Genomic DNA, 21,017 nt, shown 5'->3' with positions numbered 1-21,017 from the left:
CTTTAGAGACATATAAAAAGCTCACAATCTGTCGTTTTCATGATTACACTGTACAATTTTTTAATTGGGCAAGTTTTAAAACTAGTGGAGAAGTGCTTATATGTTGTTGTTAACAAACTAAACCCTAATACAGAAAACCTCCATTATTCTCCTTATATAGAACAAGTCCACACTCCTTAGACTAACACTTAAATTATTCCATAAACAGTCAGTTTCAGCAAGACTGTTTTCCTGGAAATATTTGTTCTCCTAGAAATATTATTCTATTTCACTGTTTCTAAACCTTTGTTAAAGATACTCCATCTTCCGTGAATAACAGAAATAGTAATTATTCACATTCAGAAGTTTCCCCACTTAACTAAAACTTTTTTTTTCAAGGCCAAGTTCAAATGCCATCCTCCTCATGAAGCCTTCTTTAAATATCACTGTGGGATGTGACCTCTCCCACTGGACTCCAAAAGTAGTCACATCCACTTGTAATAGAGAACATGGGCACTGTATGTAGCTGAATCTCTGCTACCCTCAGTAAACTCTAAACCTCTTTAACCCCCCAAATACTGTGCACTGAACTTTAAGGAAAGGAAAGACTCAAATATTAAAAGAATAAGGAGGGATAATGAAAATATTTAATTCCCATGGCTTGCACAGAAAATCCAAATAGTTTTGGATTATTTTATTTTACATCAAAAGAATTATCGTATTTTAGTTAAAAATATATGATATAAACATTTTCATTTATATTACTATAGGTTGGCTAATTGGGGCAGATTGACAAATACAATAATTATTTAAAACTACATTTTCTTTTTACATGAGGCAAAACAAAATATATTTTGCCTGTTTTTCAACATTTACTCAAATATTTCTATCATTGGGGACAAGATATTTAAAAGAAAAAAGTTGGATGAATGGCATTTTGCTTCCTCACCCTAGTCATTCTGGGAACAGTGCTGCCTTATTATTTTTTTTTTTTTTTACAGTAAACATAAACAGCGGAGAGAATAAATAGTCCCAAAACTATCTATTGACAAAGCTAAGGTCATAGGAAATAAAATCTCAAAATAAGACCGTTTTCCTCTTGTGGTGAAAAAAAAAAAACAAAACAAAACAAAAAAAAAAAAAACACCACCACATCTGACTATGTGCATGAGAGACATGATCCAACCTGAATGAGAAGAGGTATTTTTTTTTCCTAGGCTTCATGTATTTGGCAGATATTTATTAAGCACTTTTGATGTTTCAGGCCTTCCTCATGCCAGGAGCTGGGAAAAGGAGTAAAGCAACTACACAATTATTTCTGCTTCTGTCTTCATCTGTCTTTCCAGCCAATGTATTTTTTAAAATAGCAATAAGCATTTATTATCTCACACTTTCTGTGAGTTGGCAGGGCAGTTCTGGTTCAGGGTCTCTCCAAAGTTTGCAGTTAGAAGTGAGCCAAGGTTGCCATCATCTGAAGGTTGGACTTGAGCTAGATCCGCTTCCAAGGCGCTCGCTCACGTGGCTAGAAAGTTGGTGTGACCGTGGGTGGGAGGAGGCCTCAGTTCCTCTCCATGGCGGCCTCTCCACAGGGCTGCTTGAGTATCCTCACAGCATGCTGCCTGGATTTCCCCCAGAGCAAGTGATCCATGAAACCAAGACAGAAGTTGCAGTGCCTTCTATGACAGAGCTTTAGGGCCGCACGTTATCACTTTGGCCATATTCTATCAGTCACACAAACCAACCCTTATATAATGTGCAAGGGAATTATACAAAAGCGTGAATGCCTACAGGTGAGGGTGGCTGGAGGCCGTCTTGAGGACTGGCTACCATAGAAAGAGGAGAAGGTGAGGGGCTTAAAAAGTCAGAGTGGGTTGGGAATACTGAATGCATAATAAAGGAAAAACAAATATCATTGGCATGTCTTTGTTGATACTATAGTCATTCACCATTTTTTCCTTTTTTTGGCCATGCCATGCAGGATCTTAGTTTCCTGACCAGGGATCGAACCTGGGCTCCCTGCAGTGGAAGCACTGAGTCCTAACCACTTGGACAACCCAGGAATTCCTTTCTGAGAAGAGATATATTTAAAATTGATTCATACTCAATTGGAATTATATAAATGCCTCAAGAAAATCTGTACTTTCTCCTCAAAATGGAGAAAAAGATATCTGCACCTAAAAATCAACTACTCTTCTAAAAAACTTCTACTACGTAAAGCTGTAACTTGAAAAACATCAAGATTGGTGACATAAGATGCACGAATATAAACTTATCTATTTCTTGTTCAAATTAAGATGATTAGCTTGAATTCAATCACTCACTAAACAAGTACCACTGACCATTCAATCTATGTATCTACATCTATACAATTCACACTAATTGCAACTGAAGTGTAAAATATATAGTTCAAAACAGCATGTGTTAAATGAATTAAAGCATGAGTTAAATAAGAATAAAAAGATAATAATAGATGTTATAAGATATAAATAGCAATTAAATTGTACATACATAAAAAATGTCACATGCTCAGAGAAAAGAGTTACCATTATAGGATGGGGTAATAAAGTGGAGTTTGATAAAAGTAATGGGACTTGAGCCAGATCTTGTAGAATAAGTTTTTTATTGTTAAATACAAGGCCCAGTAAAACAAACATATCCAAAATATCTATAACTATTATTTTTAGATAGTACTGAAAATACCAGTCTGAGAAGAAGAGCATCTCAGAGTTATGATCAATGAGAACTCAAGAGGTGAGAGGATCTGCATCTACCATTTACTGAGTGACTACCATGTGGCAGGCACTAACTCCAGGTGCTGGAGATAAAGGCATAAGTAATTATCTGAGAAACAGTTTTTGTTTGTACAAAACTTGCAGTCTAGTGAGGAAAACAGAAAATAAGACAATTATTATTAAATGAACAGTATTGATCAGAGGCAGTCTTTAGAATAGTACAAGGGAAAGCATATATTTATTGGAGAAAATAAAATGAATTAATTTTAAAAATTTAGAAAAGAGTACCAGTTGGGAAGACCTCTTGGGGTCAAAACAGGGAAGAAGCCAGCAGAACTATGAAATGTATTTTTCATTCCTTTTGCAAATAAGAATGAAGGGAGGCAAGGAGCAAGATTTTATTGATTAAAATCTCCAAAGGCTATAAATGGATTTGCATCACTCCTGACTGTACTGTCCTGGCAATGGACGCCTCACCTTATTTATGTTAACGATCTTATGAGAAAAACCCGTCAACAAAGTAAATGATTCAGGTAGAGTCACATGTGACCCAGGGAGCTCTGCCTCCAGGAAAGTCAGGAGAGAAGCACTGGGAGGGTCTGTGCCCCAATAAATGTGGTGAAGAGGGAGAGAATTTGATGAGGTTTTCTCCTATAGACTGGGCAAAATAAACATGAGTAATAAATCACTCAGCTGCATAACCACTTTGTCCCCTCTATTTGACTCCTCAACGTGGCTGCCTGAAAGGACGCCTAGACCTGGGACAGAAGGTCCCTCTCCAGTGCCCTGTATCACAGGCCTGGTCAGAAACAGCTGCGGTGGCCTGCGCTTTGCTTGCTTTTCCCACGCCTTCTAAGACCTCAGGAGGCTGGGTCTGCCCAGAGGGAACATGGAAACCGAAAGAGATACAGTAAAGGGGATCAGTGCCACGACAGGAAAAGTGGAGGGTGGTCTGGAAACACAGAGTAAGAACACGTAGGCCAGTCTTAGAGAAGCGGAAAATCCAGTATTTCACACAATGGGAACCAGACCCTAAAGTATGAGAAAAGTTCAGTGTTGCTGCACACTGAATAAGAGGAAGGAAGAGGTGAGAGGTGAGACTGCTGAAGTGAGGAGAGACGGGTCAAGGCAGAGTCTGATTACCCCCTAAGGCACTGAGGGCCACAAGACCTGATGTGTGTTTAGAGGCGCCTCCCAAATCACACTGTGGAACACTCCCTGGAGGGAAGTGCAGGGATATAAAACTGCAGGCAGCAGGGCCAGACAAGAAGGGCTGCAAACTACAGGCAGGACAGCTGTGGCCTACATCAGCATATTGATGGGGGGGGGGGGCGGGGAGCGGGCAGAGAGGGGGACAACAGAGAGACAAAGGAGAGACAGAATGTCTCTCCAAGATAGATGAGGAAGGATGTACTCCAAGAGTAAGATGACTCCAAGGTTTGCGCTTAGAAAATTGTATGAAATGGTGATGTGTTCTTTGAGATGAAAAATACCAGAAAGAATCTCAGGACAAGAAAAGAGAAGAAAAAATACAGGAAAAATAAAGAGGATGTCTTTGTTGTGAGTTGAAAACTTCAGCCCTCCATCAATCCCACCGTCCCCTTGAACTTCTGAATGGGAGACTATAAGGATTTGAACAGTACCTCAACTACAGCAGCCAAGTGACTGTGACTGTGCTCAACCAATTCTACCTTTCACTGTAGATGCAGATCTAGGGATGAAAGTCTGTAACCTTTTCTAGTTCACAGATCAAAAGTTTAGGAGTCAATACAGAATTCTCCATTTAGTCCAGACTCTTTATTGGCTAAAAGCAGTCTCTGGAGCCAGGCTGGCTAAGAGCAAACGCTGTCTGGTTTTCACTAGCTGTGTGACCTAAGACAAGTTACCTAAGCTCTCTGTGTCCCTGTTAGCTTATTTATAAAATGGACATAATAGTTGCTATGTGCTAACACCGGATTGTTAGAAGGAATAAAAGAGTTAATATATGTCAAGTACACAAAACAATGCACAAAAAAGGCTGTGTCTGCTGTTATTCTACATAATACAACTTGTGGATGACTAATTTTAATTAGAATTAGTGGATTACTAATTTTACATCAGAAAGTACATGGGACACTTGTGGTACCTGGCTGACTACGTCGATAGAGAAACATCCCTCCCACCCCAACCCATAAAGAAGCTGATAAAATAATAATTATATATCAGAGTTTGAAAGAACAAAATTCCAGATATGCTAGAAACTAACAGAAAACTCCAGGCTGACAGAATAGACACATGCCAGTGAGGGCATGCTGGGGAAGGCCAAGCACAGGGGGGTCAGAGGTCAGCTGGGGCACAAAGCAGGGGGCTGGGAGCCGCGCCGTCACACCCTCGCGGCTGTGGTCTCACTAAGCAGAGAAAGCCCTTGACCCCCAGTGAAAGCAGAAATGGGAAAACTGCCCTCAGGCTCAGGGAAGGCGTGAAGGAGGGCACTTCCTGCCTAGTGCTGTGGGTGGGAATCACGAAAAATAGAAATTCCTAGCTGATGCTACATCTACGCGTGCAATCCAATTTTAAAACTATTACATCCTCAACAGTAACAGACATAAAACTACTGCATAGGGACGCTTCCATAATCCAGGAGGCAGAAAAAACCAGCTCTCCGTAAGGAGCTAAAATCCATCATGAAGGAAAAGATCCACCCCAAGGGACAGTCCCCCAACGAAACAAAGGAATTAGTGCCAAGGCAACTCGAGATGCAAGAACATGCTGAAAAGGGCTTTAACCTCACGTGCCTAAAGTTATTAGAGGTAAAGTGAGAAATATAGGTAATATGAAAGAGAAGGCCTCTGTGGAAAAAATAAAAACTTTAAAAACCACCACCTAGAATTTCTAGAATTATGAAGTACAGTCAATTAGGATTAGAAAGTCAAAGGATTCAATAGACAAAAGAAATGAAATTGAGCAAGAAACTGAAATTATAAAATAGATCTGAGGAAACTGCTCAGAATGTAACACAGAAAAATAGAAACAGAATGAGAAACTAAGAGGTGGGGGATGAAATAAGATTCCACACATGTCCACGAGGAGTTTCAGCAGAAGAGAACAGAACAAATGAAGAAACAAAATGTGAGGAAAGGATGGCGAAGAACCTTCCCAGGTTGAAGAAAGAACGAGTGAGTCTTTGCATTAAAAACCGTCTCAAGCAGCAGATAGAAAGATTAAAACTGGAAAACACCAAAGACAAAGTAGAGATCTTTGAAAAGCAATAACAGAACATTAAAAAAATAAAAATAAAAAAAGACTTACCAAAGAATTATCATTAGAATATCAAAAGCCAGAAGAAATTGGAATCACATCTTCAAAATGCTAATGGATGGTAACTGTAACCCAGAGGGGGTAAAATAAAGCTTTAGAGGAGAGAGAAGTTCCACCACTCACAGATTCTCAGTAAAAGAACTACTCAAAGGTCTGACTCAGGAAAAGCACTGAATCCAGAGGAGAAAAGTAGCATATAAAAACCCATGGCACTGACCATTGGTAAAAGAACTGCAACGCTCCCCAGTGCGGACAGCTTCTTCCCATTTTGCCTGTCTCTATAAGGTCTCCCGGAGTTGTATAATCTGTACACTCATTAACTTGACAGAACAAATGTAGTACTTGTTTCTCCGAGTTCAGTAGAAATAAGCTATAAATGTGTTAGCTAGATAAATACATTATTCATTTCATTCACTCAAATGTGTGTGTGTGTGTGGATGCGGGAGGGGGGTAGGAGGGAGAGGGGAGAAAGAGGCAAGCTAGCACAAGCGCCTACTGTGTGCCGTGCACTGTTTACGTGCTGAAGATGATCGGTGAATAAAAGAGACCAACTCCTCCCTTCACGGAGTTTCTATTTCAAAAGGAGAGGTGGACAGTCAACTCCACACACATATGTGGGAAGGCTGATCAGTGACAAAGAGAAGAATAATGCAAGGCAGGGGACAGCAAGTGTGGGAGATGGACGTTTAGAGGGACTTGGTATCAGTACTGTCCTGGCAGGAAGAGCCGGGAAAGTGTAACTGAAGAGAACTTTAAAAAGAGGTGACTCACAAAGATGAGGAAGGTGAGTGAACAGACAGACAGGCATGCAGGACAGTTACCACCCGGGGACAGAGGGGCAAAGGGAGGGGACAGGAGGAGCTGGAGTCACAGAACGGGGCCTTGGGCCCAAGGAGAGCCCAGCAGCCAAGTCAGGCCACAGCCCGAAGGAGGAAGCAGGGTAACCCCAACTTACTCCTCCTCCCACCCCTCTGCCCATCTCCTGACAGGACCTCCCGTTTGCTGGACCCAATCAGAGAGCCAAACGCAAGGAAGCCACGGCAATGCTTCTAAAGTCGATAGTGATCACGGGCGCAGGGTACCAAGCAGGGCAGAGAACAGCTGTGGAGGAGCAAACCAGGGCAGGCAGCAAGAGAGGGCCTCCGTCAGAAGGCTCTGCTGGAGTAAAGACCTGGGGAGGGAGGGAGGGAGAATCCTGGGGGAGAAAAGCCTTCCAGGCACAGGGGCCAGCACACATACCCAGGCCCAAGGGAGCTTGGAGGGACAGCAAGAAGGCCAGTGAGGCTGGAGAGAAGCAGGCAGGGGGAACCCACAGATGAGGACAGAGAGGTGAGGGGGGCTAGAGGGCTCCGCAGATCATTAGAAGGACTCCGTCTTTCACTGTAAGTGAGAAGACCCGGAAGCAAATGTATGTTTTGAGCAAAGGACATCAACCCACTGATGCTTTAGTAAGATCCCTGGCGCAGGGACTGTAGGGACAAGGGTGGGATCTGAGTCAGTAGTGCATGTAGGAGACGGGGGTGGCAACACTGAAGGTGGTGATAAGAATATTTATTCAAAGCCTAGAATGTTGAGGAGGGTTTTAAGTGGGTTGACTAAAAGTGCTTTTCCTTTCAAGCTTTTTTCTTTTAGATAACTGAAAACATGCTAATGTCTTTAAGCAGGGATTTACTATATTCATTTAGTAACATGCAATAAAGTGCATGCATTAAACTTGGCATGTAAAGTAATATATCTTTTTTGGAAAGTAACTTAGCAGTATATATCAATAGACTCAAATATTTTGATATACTTTCACCCATGAATCCCACTTCCAAAAATCCTACGGTAATAAAGTGATGTCACCAAATATGAATGTACAATACAACATTCTTTATAATAGTCCAAACCTGGCTACTACACCTAACCGTAAATTTAAGGTCGTCAGGAAGAACAGATTGACTGAAGGGCCTTCAGGAAGTTTTCCAAAAGTTTTATAAGTTTGAGTGATTTTATTTGTTTTTGCAACCAGGCTTTTGGTAAAGATACAATAGTAGAAATTTTAATACTGCATTCTTTGCACCTTGAATGATGTGTTGCCAATGTCAGATATATAAATTTGGCATTAATCCAGGCAGAAATTAGGTGTAAGGTCCACTCATGAAAACTAAAGTATTATTTTAATAGAGGACATTTCAGACCAAAGACACAGTGTTTGGTCAAAAGTGTTTACGGGGCTCATGGGGGAGAAGAATTGTAAACAAAGCTAAAAAATCAGTTTGTGATTGGGCTATGAAAGTCCTTAAAGGCCAAGATAAAGAGTTGGCATTTTATTCTGTAGTTTCAAGGACACTTAAAAGATTTTCTCAACAGAAAAAAAAAATATTTATAGTAATTTTTTTTTTAAAGTATCTTTCTAAAATTAATCTGGCAGCAATAATGCAGTATTTCACAGAATTTGAGTTGGAAGAGTTCCTGAAAGTCTTCCGATTCATTTCCCTTTAAGGATGGAATGCAGGGGGTTCCCAGAAGGCAGGGAGATTGAGGACAGGCTGCTGCTGTGATCTGGACTGAAGTGGCACAGAGCAGAAAGGGTGCAGTAGAAGATGCAATGGGAAAGAAGGGTGTTGAGTCTTAAAGTTCATGTTCATATAATTTTGTACTAGAATGTAAGACACCTAACAATTTCAACAAGAGCTGGATTCTGCCCACAAACATTTTAGTTTTTCATCTTGAGAAGTCATTGGCAAACTACGTGGGCAGTTTGCAGCAGGATGTGTATCTACCAGCTTCCTTTAATAAAACACATGGTGCAAGATTATTCTGTACAATCCCTTGGCATTAAGAGCAGACTCAGTTACCTTCAGAACTCCAATTCCATTCATGAAATTATCTCAACCTTATTTATTATTTATATAAATGTAGTTTTATTTATCTATACCAATCTTTCAGAAAATAACGTCTATAATTGTCTACGTATAAACCCACTGACTTTTACTATAGATATTTGACACAGCACTGTTGGATCACAGTGAAATGTCTGTTTCCCAGATGGCACTGTCCAAAATGAAATCGCTCTGGTGGTACTGAGCACCACATATGTTTCTATGAGCTCAAATGATGCATGCCACCATTATGAGCGACACGTCATACCAATGATATGAACCAAGAGATCTGACTCAAGATATACAAGAAAAAAAACAACCACCTAATTTGGTTGTAGTTCTGGTATAATTTCTTTGGTCCAGGTTAAAGAAATTAATCTTTATATTTCATCTCACCCTGTACAGTTTCTATATCTTTTAAATGTTGTTAGTATCTCCGCTTAGTTTTGATGGTTTTTGGTGAGGATGGGATTTTAAAATCCCATTGATGGTCACAGTTGCATAACTCTGTGAATATACCAAAAGCCACTGAATGGTATATTCCACATAGGTGAATTCTAGGCATATGTGAATTATAGCTAATGAAGCTGTTATTATTTAAAAAGCCCACTGAGGATGAATAGCAGTAAGTAATAAAATATTCTTGCTTGCAATTAATAAGCAAAATGACCTGACTGCTGTCCTTCCCAAAGTTATCATCACTCATATAAATGTTTGTTGAACTGAAGTAAAGGGATACCCAAGGTATATCTGGACGGATACAGAACATTTATGCTCAGTTTACTCTAATATTAATATCTCTTCACATTCCCTGGGCACACGCAAACTGGATCATGATTAAAATCAATAGTTAATCAAACTCATAGACAACTCAGTTGACTATATTTTAGTGGAGTTATTTATAAACACACCATAGCTAAAGTGTAAAGCAACTGTTAAGAGTCTTAAGTCTGAGGAACATGATAACTGCTAATTTTACAAAGTAATAATTTTTTCTCAAAACCTAATTTGTGTATGGGATCTTACATTGGAATTCTGTATTTTGTATTGGATTGTATTTTGATTTTTGGAGTATTTATAATTAACTCTCGATAATTCATAACTAGAGTAAAGGCATAAAAATTACTTTTAAAATGAGATTAATAATTAGATAAGTTCATGTATACATTCATAGAATGGCAAAAGGCCAAGACCCGAAAACTACCAACCCCTTCATTTTATAGATAGGGAAACAGGCTCAGAGAAATTAAACGTTCTGCTTAAAAGCAACAATTAATAAGTGGCAGAACAAGGATTCAAACCCAAGACAATTTGACTCCAAAATCCAATTCTTCTGGAATTCATAAACAGAATTCTCACTACATAGCCAAAATGAATTTACAGCCCCAAAAGGTTAACTTTAACTTTGTTTTTCAAATATAATTCTGAATTCAAAACCAAAAATTATCTAAAATGTATAGTCAACCAAAGGGTGGACATCTATGATAATGGGTTGTGTAAAAAGAGTGGGGGTTTGGGGGTAGTGTTTTTGTCTTTTTTACCTTTAGCCATGTCACACTCCTTAATCATTTTGAGAAAGCTGGAAATTTCCCTATCAAGTCTCTGTTGGCATGTCTGTGCTTTCTGGAAGAGGAAAAAAGAAGACAGTTAAACTAATAAAGGATTTTTACAGTACATATACTTTAATGTTTCTATCAAAACTTTTACTTCATAGGTTGATACACTGTAATAATTGAGACATTCCTAACAGAGAGAAAAAGGTGAAAGAAAACTGCCTTAGGAATTGAATACAACCTTTAATTAATCATGTATAGATTAATGAAAAAAAACTCTCTAAATTTTAAATACATTCAACGTGTCAAGTAGATACCATACAACTGCATTAATTACTTCTAACTCATACAATATATATCTGAGAAGTTAGATTTCTGATTTATTCACTTTCAGTAGGCTTGATTAAATTCATCGAGAAATTATAAAGTGCACTCATTAAGAATATACTTTAAAAACTGTTTTTGCTTAAAAAATCCAGATGGTACTAACATTTGGAAACCACAAGCTGATTTTCATTCAGCAATCTAAGTGCACACAGCCCCCACATAAACAGACCAATTAGGACATTTTCTGAGTAAGTAAATGCTTATAAAAATAAGGTATTCATTCCTCCTTGTAATTTGAAATTTCTACATATTTAGATCCCTAAAAGCAAAACATAAACACAGAAGTTTCATGATGTAAGTTGCACTCCATCTTAGTACACATCTGGAAGTCCAAAATGAAAACAATAAGATAAATCCATTTATTACATTAACAATGTAATTTTGAAGTTAGTTTTATTTAGTTGCCCTTTAAAGGAAACTAAGAGGCAAGAATAAGAAGCAAAAAAATCAACACTGTAAAGTTGGCTGGTTACAGCAATAAGAAAATATCCTGAGAACCTTCACCTTATCAATATTAGCATCACATTGTTGTAGGTGAAGTAATACATTTAGCCTATGAATCTTCCCTACTTTGTACTCCTAATCTCGACTGTCTCAGCACCAAACACTCTTGCTCCCTCTAAATCAGACCTACGTGCCAAGGTGATATAGGTACGTGTGCTTTTCACCTTATAAATTTTTCACTGCTTCTGAAACTCAGCTCACCCACATCAGAATTATTCAAGGTACCACATTAGTGACAGGCAGTGTTCTCTTTAAAACGTACATTCTTCTATTTTGAGAGCTCCAACAACATAAAAATGCAGTTTACTTTTTTTGCGGGGGATGGGGAGAGGGAGAATACCTACAGTGTGTAATCTGAAACACCATAGAAAGAGAAGTGGTATGCTGGAGAATTTTTTCAGACATAGCCCGTAAATGCAGGTTTAAGGCAGGAAAAAAGTCGATTGGGGGTCACTGAAAACTTGCACTGCACAACCAAATGTACCACTCATAATTTATTAATAGAAAATTGTCTTTTTCGCTCTATACATATTTAATACCCCTGCCCATGTAACAAGCCAACGCTACATCTCCCCACCCTCACGGTGAAAGTTAGCTGGGTGCACAAAAGCAAGCAATGGCTTCATTTGCAGACTGTGAATCTGTAATCAACATCACAGTTCCTGTGGTTACAATTAAAGATAAGAAACACTATTACATTCATCTTCCTCTGACATATCTGATAGTTACTGAAAAAAGTTCCCTTGATCCACAATTAATTTAAGAGTTACATAATAGGTCAGCTGAAGAAGACTTGTATAGAACACATACTGTTCTATAGGGTACAGACGTGTGTCTTAACAAACAATTAATGCCATTTAATTGATGCTAAAAAGAACAGAAATAGGTTATTAATACAGTTTTTAAAAATCCACATTCTCCAATTTGTTATCATTTCCTCTTAGCAGCTACTAGTTATATTACAAAAACCTAAAAATATAATTAAGAAGGTTAATGCTTATATGTTCTTTAAAGAGCCCAGCATGGTGTCTCACTGACTTCTATGCCATGCACCTTATGCTAGGGACTCTTTTTAGGTTTTAACTTTTATTTACACAACATAAATAAGATCCCACACAAGCAGTGTTCTAATACCTGAAGTGTGACAGTATTTTAAACCCAGGCTATGTGGGCACAGAGCCCAAGAACAGAAACACACCCACAGCCCCGGGCTGCAGAGGTTCAGAGGCACCCAGGTGAGCAGCTGGGCCACAACCAGGACACAGGTCTCCTGCTGCAACTTCTGCCCACCTGGATTTCAGCTATTGGTTTAAGTTGATGTTAATCTACTTTATCAACTCTGACATATGAGACAGTTATATCAAAACACACAGAAACCTATACACTAACAATGAAAGATCAGAAACAGAAGTTAAGGAAACAATCCCATTCACCACTGCAACAAAAAGAATAAAATACCTAGGAATAAACCTAACTAAGGAGGTAAAAGACGTGTACTCAGAAAACTTTAAGACACTAATGAAAGAAATCAAAGATGACACAAACAGATGGAGAGACAAACCATGTTCTTGGATTGGAAAAATCAACATTGTGAAAATGACAATACTTCCCAAAGCCATCTACAGATTCAATGCAATCCGTATCAAATTACCAATGGCATTTTTCACAGAACTAAAACAAAAAATCCTAAAATTTGTATGGAGACACAAAAGACCATGAACAGCCATAGCAATCTTGAGGGAAAAAAACAGAGCTGGAGGAATCAGACTCCCTTACTTCAGAATATACTACAAAGCTACAGTAATCAAGACAATATGTTTCCGAAACAAAAACAGAAATATAGATCAATGGAACAGGATAGAAAGCCCAGAGATAAACTATGGTCAACTAATCCATGACAAAGGAGGCAAGGATATACAATGGAGAAAAGACAGCCTCTTCAGTAAGTGGTGCTGGGAAAACTGGACAGCTACATGGAAAAGAATGAAGTTAGAACACTCCCTAACACCATACACGAAAATAAACTCCAAATGGATTAAAGACCTAAATGTAAGGCCGGACACTATAAAACTCTTAGAGGAAAACATAGGAAGAACACTCTCTGACGTAAATCTCAGCAAGATCTTTCTTGACCCACCTCCTGGAGTAATGGAAATAAAAACAGAAATAAGTAAGTGGGACCTAATGAAACTTCAAAGCTGCTGCACAGCAAAAGAAACTATAAGCAAGACGAAAAGACAACCCTCAGAATGGGAGAAAATATTTGCAAATGAATCAACAGACAAAGGATTAATCTCCAAAATATATAAACAGTTCATCCAGCTCAATATCAAAAAGACAAACAACCCAATCAAAAAATGGGCAGAAGACCTAAATAGGCATTTCTCCAAAGAAGACATACAGAGGGCCAAGAGGCACATGAAAAGCTGCTCAACATCACTCATTATGAGAGAAATGCAAATCAAAACAACAATGAGGTATCACCTCACACCAGTGAGAATGGGCATCATCAGAAAATCTACAAACAATAAATGCTGCAGAGGGTGTGGAGAAAAGGGAACCCTCTTGCACTGCTGCTAGGAATGTAAATTGATACAGCCACTATGGAGAACAGTATGCAGGTTCCTTGCAAAACTAAAAATAGAATTACCATATGACCCAGCAATCCCACTACTGGGTGTATACTCAAAGAAAGCCATAATTCAAAAAGACACATGCACACCAATGTTCACTGCAGCACTATTTACAATAGCCAGGTCATGGAAGCAACCTAAATGTCCATCAACACATGAATGGATAAAGAAGATGTGGTACATATATACAATTGAATATTACTCAGCTGTAAAAAGGAACGAAATTGGGACATTTGTAGAGACATGGATGGACCTAGAGACTGTCATACAGAGTAAAGTGAGTCAGAAAGAGAAAAACAAGTATCATATATTAACGCACATACGCGGAATCTAGATCAACCAGTTTGCAAGGCAGAAACAGAGACACAGATGTAGAGAACAAGCATATGGACACCAAGTGGGGAAAGGGGGTGGGGGGTGGGGTGGGGTTTGTGGTGGGATGAAGTGGGAGATTGGAATTGCCATATATACATCACTAATAAGAATAAAAAAACCAAATTGTACACTTTAAATACATGCAGTTTATTGTATGTCAATTATACCTCAATAAAAGTTCTTTAAAAATTAAAAAAAAAATGTACATCAAGGGAGTGTGCATATAGGGAGGAGTGGATAGGGTAGGAGAGAGTTCATTAATTCCAGCCTATTTGCCACATACAGACAATCCACATTTGCTTAATTAAGAGCCGAAACATTAGCAGATATAAACTACTATACACAAAACAGATAAACTACAAGGTCCGACTGTACAGCACAGGCAGCTATATTCAATATCCTATAATAAACCATAATGGAAAAGAATAAGGAAAAGAATGTATGTATATGTATAGCTGAATCACTTTCATGTACACCAGAAACTAAAACATTGTAAATCAACTATACTTCAATTAAAAAAAAAAAAAAAAAGCAAAAAAAAAAAAAAAGCACCAAAGCAGACTGTCTTCTACTCAGCAACAAAAAAAAATAAACTACTGATACACACAACATTGCAGGTGAAAGATGACAGGCACCAAAGAGCAAATATGGTATGATTTCATTTAGATGGAATTCTAGAAGGGGCAAAGCTGACAATGCCTGTGATGACAGAGCAGATTAGTGGCTGCCTGAGATGGAGTGGAGGGCACTGTCTGGAAGGGGCATCAGAGAGCTTTTTGAGGTGATAAAAATGTTCTACATCTTGACAGGCATGGTGGTTACATAGGACATTTTGTCAAAACATCACACTGAAGATGCTAAAATGCCCTCATTTTATTATATAAAAAATTGTATCTTAATAATATTAATTTAAACTTTAAAAATAATGCTTGTAGAACCCTGATAACTTTCCTCTGCAGAAAACGGTCAGCATTACAAGTACTGGTCCTCTGTACTCATCTCCAAACCTTCCTTACTCAAGCCAAATCCACTTCAAGGATAACCCCACACTCCATCTTCCCTCAATCAAAGACACTCCAAAGCACACTGACTCTTTTTGGTACCTGATGATCTGTAATCTTCTTAATGTTGTATTTTGCATTAGTTATTTATACAAAGAAGAAAAAGAAAAGCATATACAGAGAAAGGCAATTCTCCCTCACATACTTATCTGTCCTAGAGTTCCTGTTTTCCCCCTTTCTCAGTTCCAAAGCAACAACTGCTAATAATTTCTCATCCTTCCTGGGATGATCTAACCTACACAAATGTGTGTACATTCCTGCTTTTTCTCTCCCATGTAGAAGCATATTAGATATACCATTTTACACCTTGCCCTTTTCACTTAGCTATAAATCTTAACTATATCAATATATATGAAAATTTTTTTTAATTGGAGTATATAGTTGCTTTACAATGTTGTGTTAGTTTCTGCTATACAATGAAGTGAATCAGTATGTATATACATATATTCCCTCCCTCTTGGACCACCCTCCCCCGTTCCCCATCCCATCCATCTAGGTTGTTACAGAGCACAGAGCTGAGCTCCCTGTGCTACACAGTAGGTTCCCACTAGCTATTTTACATATGGTAGCATATTTATGTCAACCCTAATCTCCCAACTCAATCCACCCTCTATTTACTAGCTTTGAGTTGATATATATTCATCTTGTTACACATTTACTTTAATTATGAATCATTTCTTCAGAAAAGTCTGATATTACTTTCTCGTTGGTTAAAATTTAGTATCATCTGCTCATTATTTTGTATAACAGATACAGTTCAGAGCCTATGAGAATCAAGATATCGTCAACAAATAAAACCCCCACTTACCTAGTGCCACCTCAATGCTAACAGCCTACCCCAATTCCATCCAACAGAACTTTCTACAGTGATGGAAACATTCTATATCTGCACTGTCCAAGGTGATAGCCACACGTGATTACTGAGCACTTGAAATGTGGCTAGTTAAAATGAGTTAAATGAGGAATCATTTAACTCTAATTCTTTTAAATGTCAATAGCCACATGTATCTAGTAGCTATCGTATTGGACAGTGAGGTTCTATACCAATATTTCCTTAAATTTCTCTTCCAATTTTTATTTCTGAAATATTTTCAAGTTGCCATTAAGGCAACAACTGTAAGGCCAATATTTCTGTCTTACACTTTTCTCCCTGTAGGCCTAACCTCAAAGCAGTGACAGACTGAGGGCTGAGAGAAAATGTTTTAAGTTTCTGGAGGCTTCTCATTTTGGGTGGAGGTAAAATAGGACCAAGAGTATCACATAACATGGTCACCTTTTCATTGTGGACATTCCCCCATTCCCCCAGTTTCTTATAGGTCTACTTACTCATCCAAAAGCATGTTGAGGAAATGGGGTTAATTTTATGTTAATTCAGGTAGTTTCAGAACATTCCAGTCCTAGAGTCCCCCATTTCCCTTAGAAAGTCTACAGGCATCTAGAACAAACCTGTTTCACAAATTGGTCCCTGTTATCTCCTTGCAACCTAAGAACCCAGGCATTGGAGCCAGTCTACCACAAGCTACAATTGAACATACCTCAAAGTTCGTTTCAGATTTTCCCATTTTTGACCAACCTCCACAAATTGAGACAGTCAGAATTCCCAGAATTAGCATTCAAATTCTGTTGGACAAAGCTAAGTGTATAACCTGCAAAACCTCAAGTACTTAACACTGGCTGAAACTCACTGACTTCAGGTGCTATAACATCTAGACGGCAAAGCCCTCATGGCTTTAGAGTTAACAAAGGCACACAATATTCATATAAGGAATAAAATAAAAGGTACGGTTATGGTTGATAATCCTAAAATTTGAAAAATAAGCTGAAGAAGAAACATTTCTTCAAGGAAGTTCTTTAATGATATGCAAGTTAGTATGCTTTTATTTTACCTGTAGCTTCCATTAAAAAGGTCTTAAAATTACCATAATTCTGGGAAGGAAATTGCTGAGCTTTGTAAGCCCTTCCAGATTTTATCATTTACCTTATGTTGAGGGTGGATAAGTAGGGAAGGATTTCTTTTCACTTGGGGAACATTGACTAAAAGTTAAAATATTTAGCATAGTTTTATTTTTTACTTGTTTAACATGATTTTGGGCATAGACATTTTAACTTCCTTTTTTTACCTGAACAGTTTTAATGTTATTTAGATGTTACCTTTGCAAAGTTCACTGATCCAAAAATTATGTTTATGGTTGTCACATTACATATTCGGCTTTAAAATCTAAGCAGTGCTGGTAAAGCAATGGTCAACTTCTGGGGAATGTCTTCAAGAAAACATGGAAGGGCTCAAATTCTTTAATGTTCCATCATAAATTAAGATTATGGATCGAAAGTGCCAAAATCTCTTATTTTAAGTTTATAGAGCCTTAAGTCAATAAAACTCCTTAGGCATCAGCAAACTTAAATTCACTGAAGTTTTTGCTTTAGAAACATTCAAATACTGCAATAAATTCATTTCATTAAAAAAGATTAAATTTAGTAGGCAAATTCATACGCTCGGACATTATTTAGACTGAAACGCATCATCCTTTCACAGTTCTAATTCTTCCAAACCCATTCATTTAAAAGGTATAGCCAGAAAACTGATGCCAAGAAAAAAAAATACCTATTTCATTTCAATTACTTATGTTCATATCTCTCTATGGATGAGGCACTGATGTCACTTTGGATAAGGGCCTCTCCATTCATTACTGATGCTTTACCTTACCTCTAATCAATGAAGTTACAGGTTACAAGTGCTTTTAAATGAAACTACAGACCAGGAAAGGTATCACTATGGTTGCATTATTTAAACTCTGAAATATACAGTGAAGTCATAAAGGGCAGCAAGGCAAGCAATGCATGCCCCTCTACTGGCAGCAGCTTTCAGAGAGAATGACAATCTGCTTACAACATAAAAACTGTAACCAAAAAGATACATGTAGGCACATGCCTATCTTTAGAGCCTATTTATAGAGATATTTGATAGTTATTTCCATAACAGAGACAGTATAAATAACATGAGAATATTACTGAAAAGTAGTATTTTTGGCATTGTGGTGAGAAATTTTAATTTCAAAACCTCATATTAAAAAAAGAAATTCTTGGTAAAACCCGAGTGAGAGTTAGCTATACAGGTCAAGTTACATTTTCCTATTTACCTCTAAGGATTCCTTCAAGTCTACAGCAGAAACTGTATCTTCCTCTTCATCGTCAGTCAACTGGTCCTGGGAACAGTAGTGAGTGCTGTAAGCAGAATGCTCTTCTATTGCTTCCAACCAGTCCTGAAATCATCCATTTAAATAAAAGTGAAATACACTTTTACTCAAAACAGATATTATGACAACAATTTGGAAAGCATAAAATTTAGAAGGAGAAAAATGTATTAAGGCTTCAAATAAATCAAAACAAAACAAAATAATGATGCAGGTCTCCTGTCCATGACATGTTTGGATAAAAAATTCTCCCAATACTTTAAAAATATTATCTATAAGTTTACATGTTTATTAATACTGAAACATTACAAAAACTAAGTAATGGGTGGAGAATTTTTCACTTAGAATTATAGGTTCTCAACACTGTTGAATAGGTTATTGTATAATAATGCATCCAGAAACAATTTACTAACTTGCCATAAGCACAAGAAACTCAGACCATTTTAAGAGAACCAACAATTTCCCTGATCCTTTAACTTTTACTAAGCTTTTAAAAATATCAGTGATTTCACAAAAAGATGGAATGTTTGCCCTAAAAATACCTATCTTACTTCTATTTCACTTCTTGCAGCATTTTTCAGGGTCAAATCTTACCCTTTTATGAAAATGTTGGGACAGTCATGTTTTGGATTGTTTAGAGTTCTCTGCGAGGCCAAAGTTAACCGCTCTGGAAAATAGATCCTGTTAACCCCTTACATAATTTACAGAAAACAAGATAAGTCTATGAATACTGCTGTGATCTAAAGGAACACTGAGCCTCCATTAAATAACTACACAATGAATTTCTGTCACATCAATCCCAATTTTCTTGCTTGCTGCTATTGTTCAATTTACCACAAAAAAAGGCTCAGTCTACACTGTACTAAATCAGAACACCTGGGCTGGAGCCAGGTTCTGTTACTTGCAAGCTGCAAGACCTTGAGAGGTCACTTCAGTCTTACAGTCTTCAGTTTCCTCACCTATAAATTTAGGGGCAGACTAAATAATCACTTAGGCTTTTTTCCAAAACTAATGAGGGCCCCTTACATTCACAGAAGCGAAATTTAAAAAAGATGAAGAGAAAAATACCTGCAGGTACCTGTTGATAAGGAATTAATTTGTAAGCCAAATTTGATGAGCTTCACATAATCGCTTCCATTAAAAAGGTACAATCAACAAGATGTCAGATGTTAATATTGAGCCTATCTTATATTCTTTATGTTCTTAAATGTTAAGTTTTATGAAAGATAAATGAACCCATAAAGTTACCTCTCTTGTCTGCTGAAGGCTGTTCTTAGGAACCCTGAAGCCATGAACAGTGTCATCGAAGCATTTAATAAAGAAGAGGCAGCTATCAGTGGATTTTACCTTGGATATAAAGAAGTCAGTAAGACAACACCATTCATGCCCATAAAACAGAACCCTAATTATCTACACATAAAATTAACAATATTAACATAACAATAACACCCAAGTGAACATTTAAAATACTGAGAAAAACTGATACATTGGGAGTATCAAATACATTGTAGCTTATCTACATCAAATCTGGCTTTCATATTCTTAATTACTCAAAGTAAATACTAATAAATAGTCCATGTATTAAGTTTTCCTTTTGTCCTATTAAATATAACATAGCATGCACTTGGGCTATAAAGTCCTTTAAATACCAGAGCTCCAATTTCTCCTTCATGCCACTCTCCTGAACCTTTTGTTTGAGCTGAGTATAGAAAATGTTGGAACTGAGTGTAAAAGCATGAGGAGTAGAAAAGGAAGAGTTGGAGTGTGAACAAGAGCAGGCAGACTTGATGGGAGAGCGCACTGCCTTGGAGGAAAGGAAACGAGGAACTTTGCAAGTAAGTTTCCATCCCTAAGACTGTCCACCTGGAACGAGTACGGTCCCCATCGGAGGCACAACAGCAAACCTGGACAACAGTCTGTCTTTGGAAATTAAAAAAGCAAAGCTGGACAGCCATAAATACTAAAGAGAGTAGGGAAGTCCCACAAGGGAAAGAGACAGAGATGGGACTCCCAGATTCTGTCTATTCACATCTTTTGCTGATGCACAGAACAGATTCCAAGCAGTAACTGAAATACAGCCTTGCTGAATGCAGACCAGAGCTGCCGCCCAAGAACAGAGTTTACAATCCAAACCCAGCCAAAAAGGACCTAAAACAATGGAAATAACATTTAATGGAGAAAAATAACAGAATCCAGGATCTCCCCAGAGCTTAACACTAAGGATACAATCCAAAGTTACTTAACATTTGAAGTAAAAAAGTGGACCACATTCGCAAAAGAAATCTAAATAAAAGGCAAAAAAATGTCAGAATGGTTAATAGGGCCCCAAATATACACTATCTACAGGAGAAAGAAAATAAATGTAAAGGTAAAGATAGGTTGAAAGTAACTAGACAGAAAAAAGAGATACTATGCAAACAATAACCATAAGAAGGCCTGGG

At 37.8% G+C, this 21,017-nt stretch overlaps 1 protein-coding gene across 6 annotated transcripts in view; it reads right to left on the bottom strand.

Moving 5' to 3' along the window:
- The window catches only part of OSBPL1A (oxysterol binding protein like 1A), a 218,925-nt gene that overhangs the window by 121,654 nt on the left and 76,254 nt on the right, over positions 1 to 21,017 (bottom strand). For all 6 annotated transcript variants that reach the window (XR_009047972.1, XM_057698860.1, XM_057698859.1 and 3 more), the window contains 3 exons: positions 19,825 to 19,923; positions 18,523 to 18,645; positions 10,414 to 10,495 (listed from right to left, as the gene is read on the bottom strand). Coding sequence is in view for 5 of the 6 variants with exons in the window: in XM_057698860.1 (XP_057554843.1) it covers positions 10,414 to 10,495; positions 18,523 to 18,645; positions 19,825 to 19,923 (304 nt within the window). In the remaining variant the exon portion in view is untranslated. The remainder of the gene's footprint in view (positions 1 to 10,413; positions 10,496 to 18,522; positions 18,646 to 19,824; positions 19,924 to 21,017) is intronic.

Source organism: Hippopotamus amphibius, chromosome 11 (genome assembly GCF_030028045.1).
Source record: "Hippopotamus amphibius kiboko isolate mHipAmp2 chromosome 11, mHipAmp2.hap2, whole genome shotgun sequence".
Taxonomy (NCBI): Eukaryota; Metazoa; Chordata; class Mammalia; order Artiodactyla; family Hippopotamidae; genus Hippopotamus; species Hippopotamus amphibius.
Note: the sequence above shows the minus strand (reverse complement) of the source record. Positions and strands in the feature narration are given on the sequence as shown.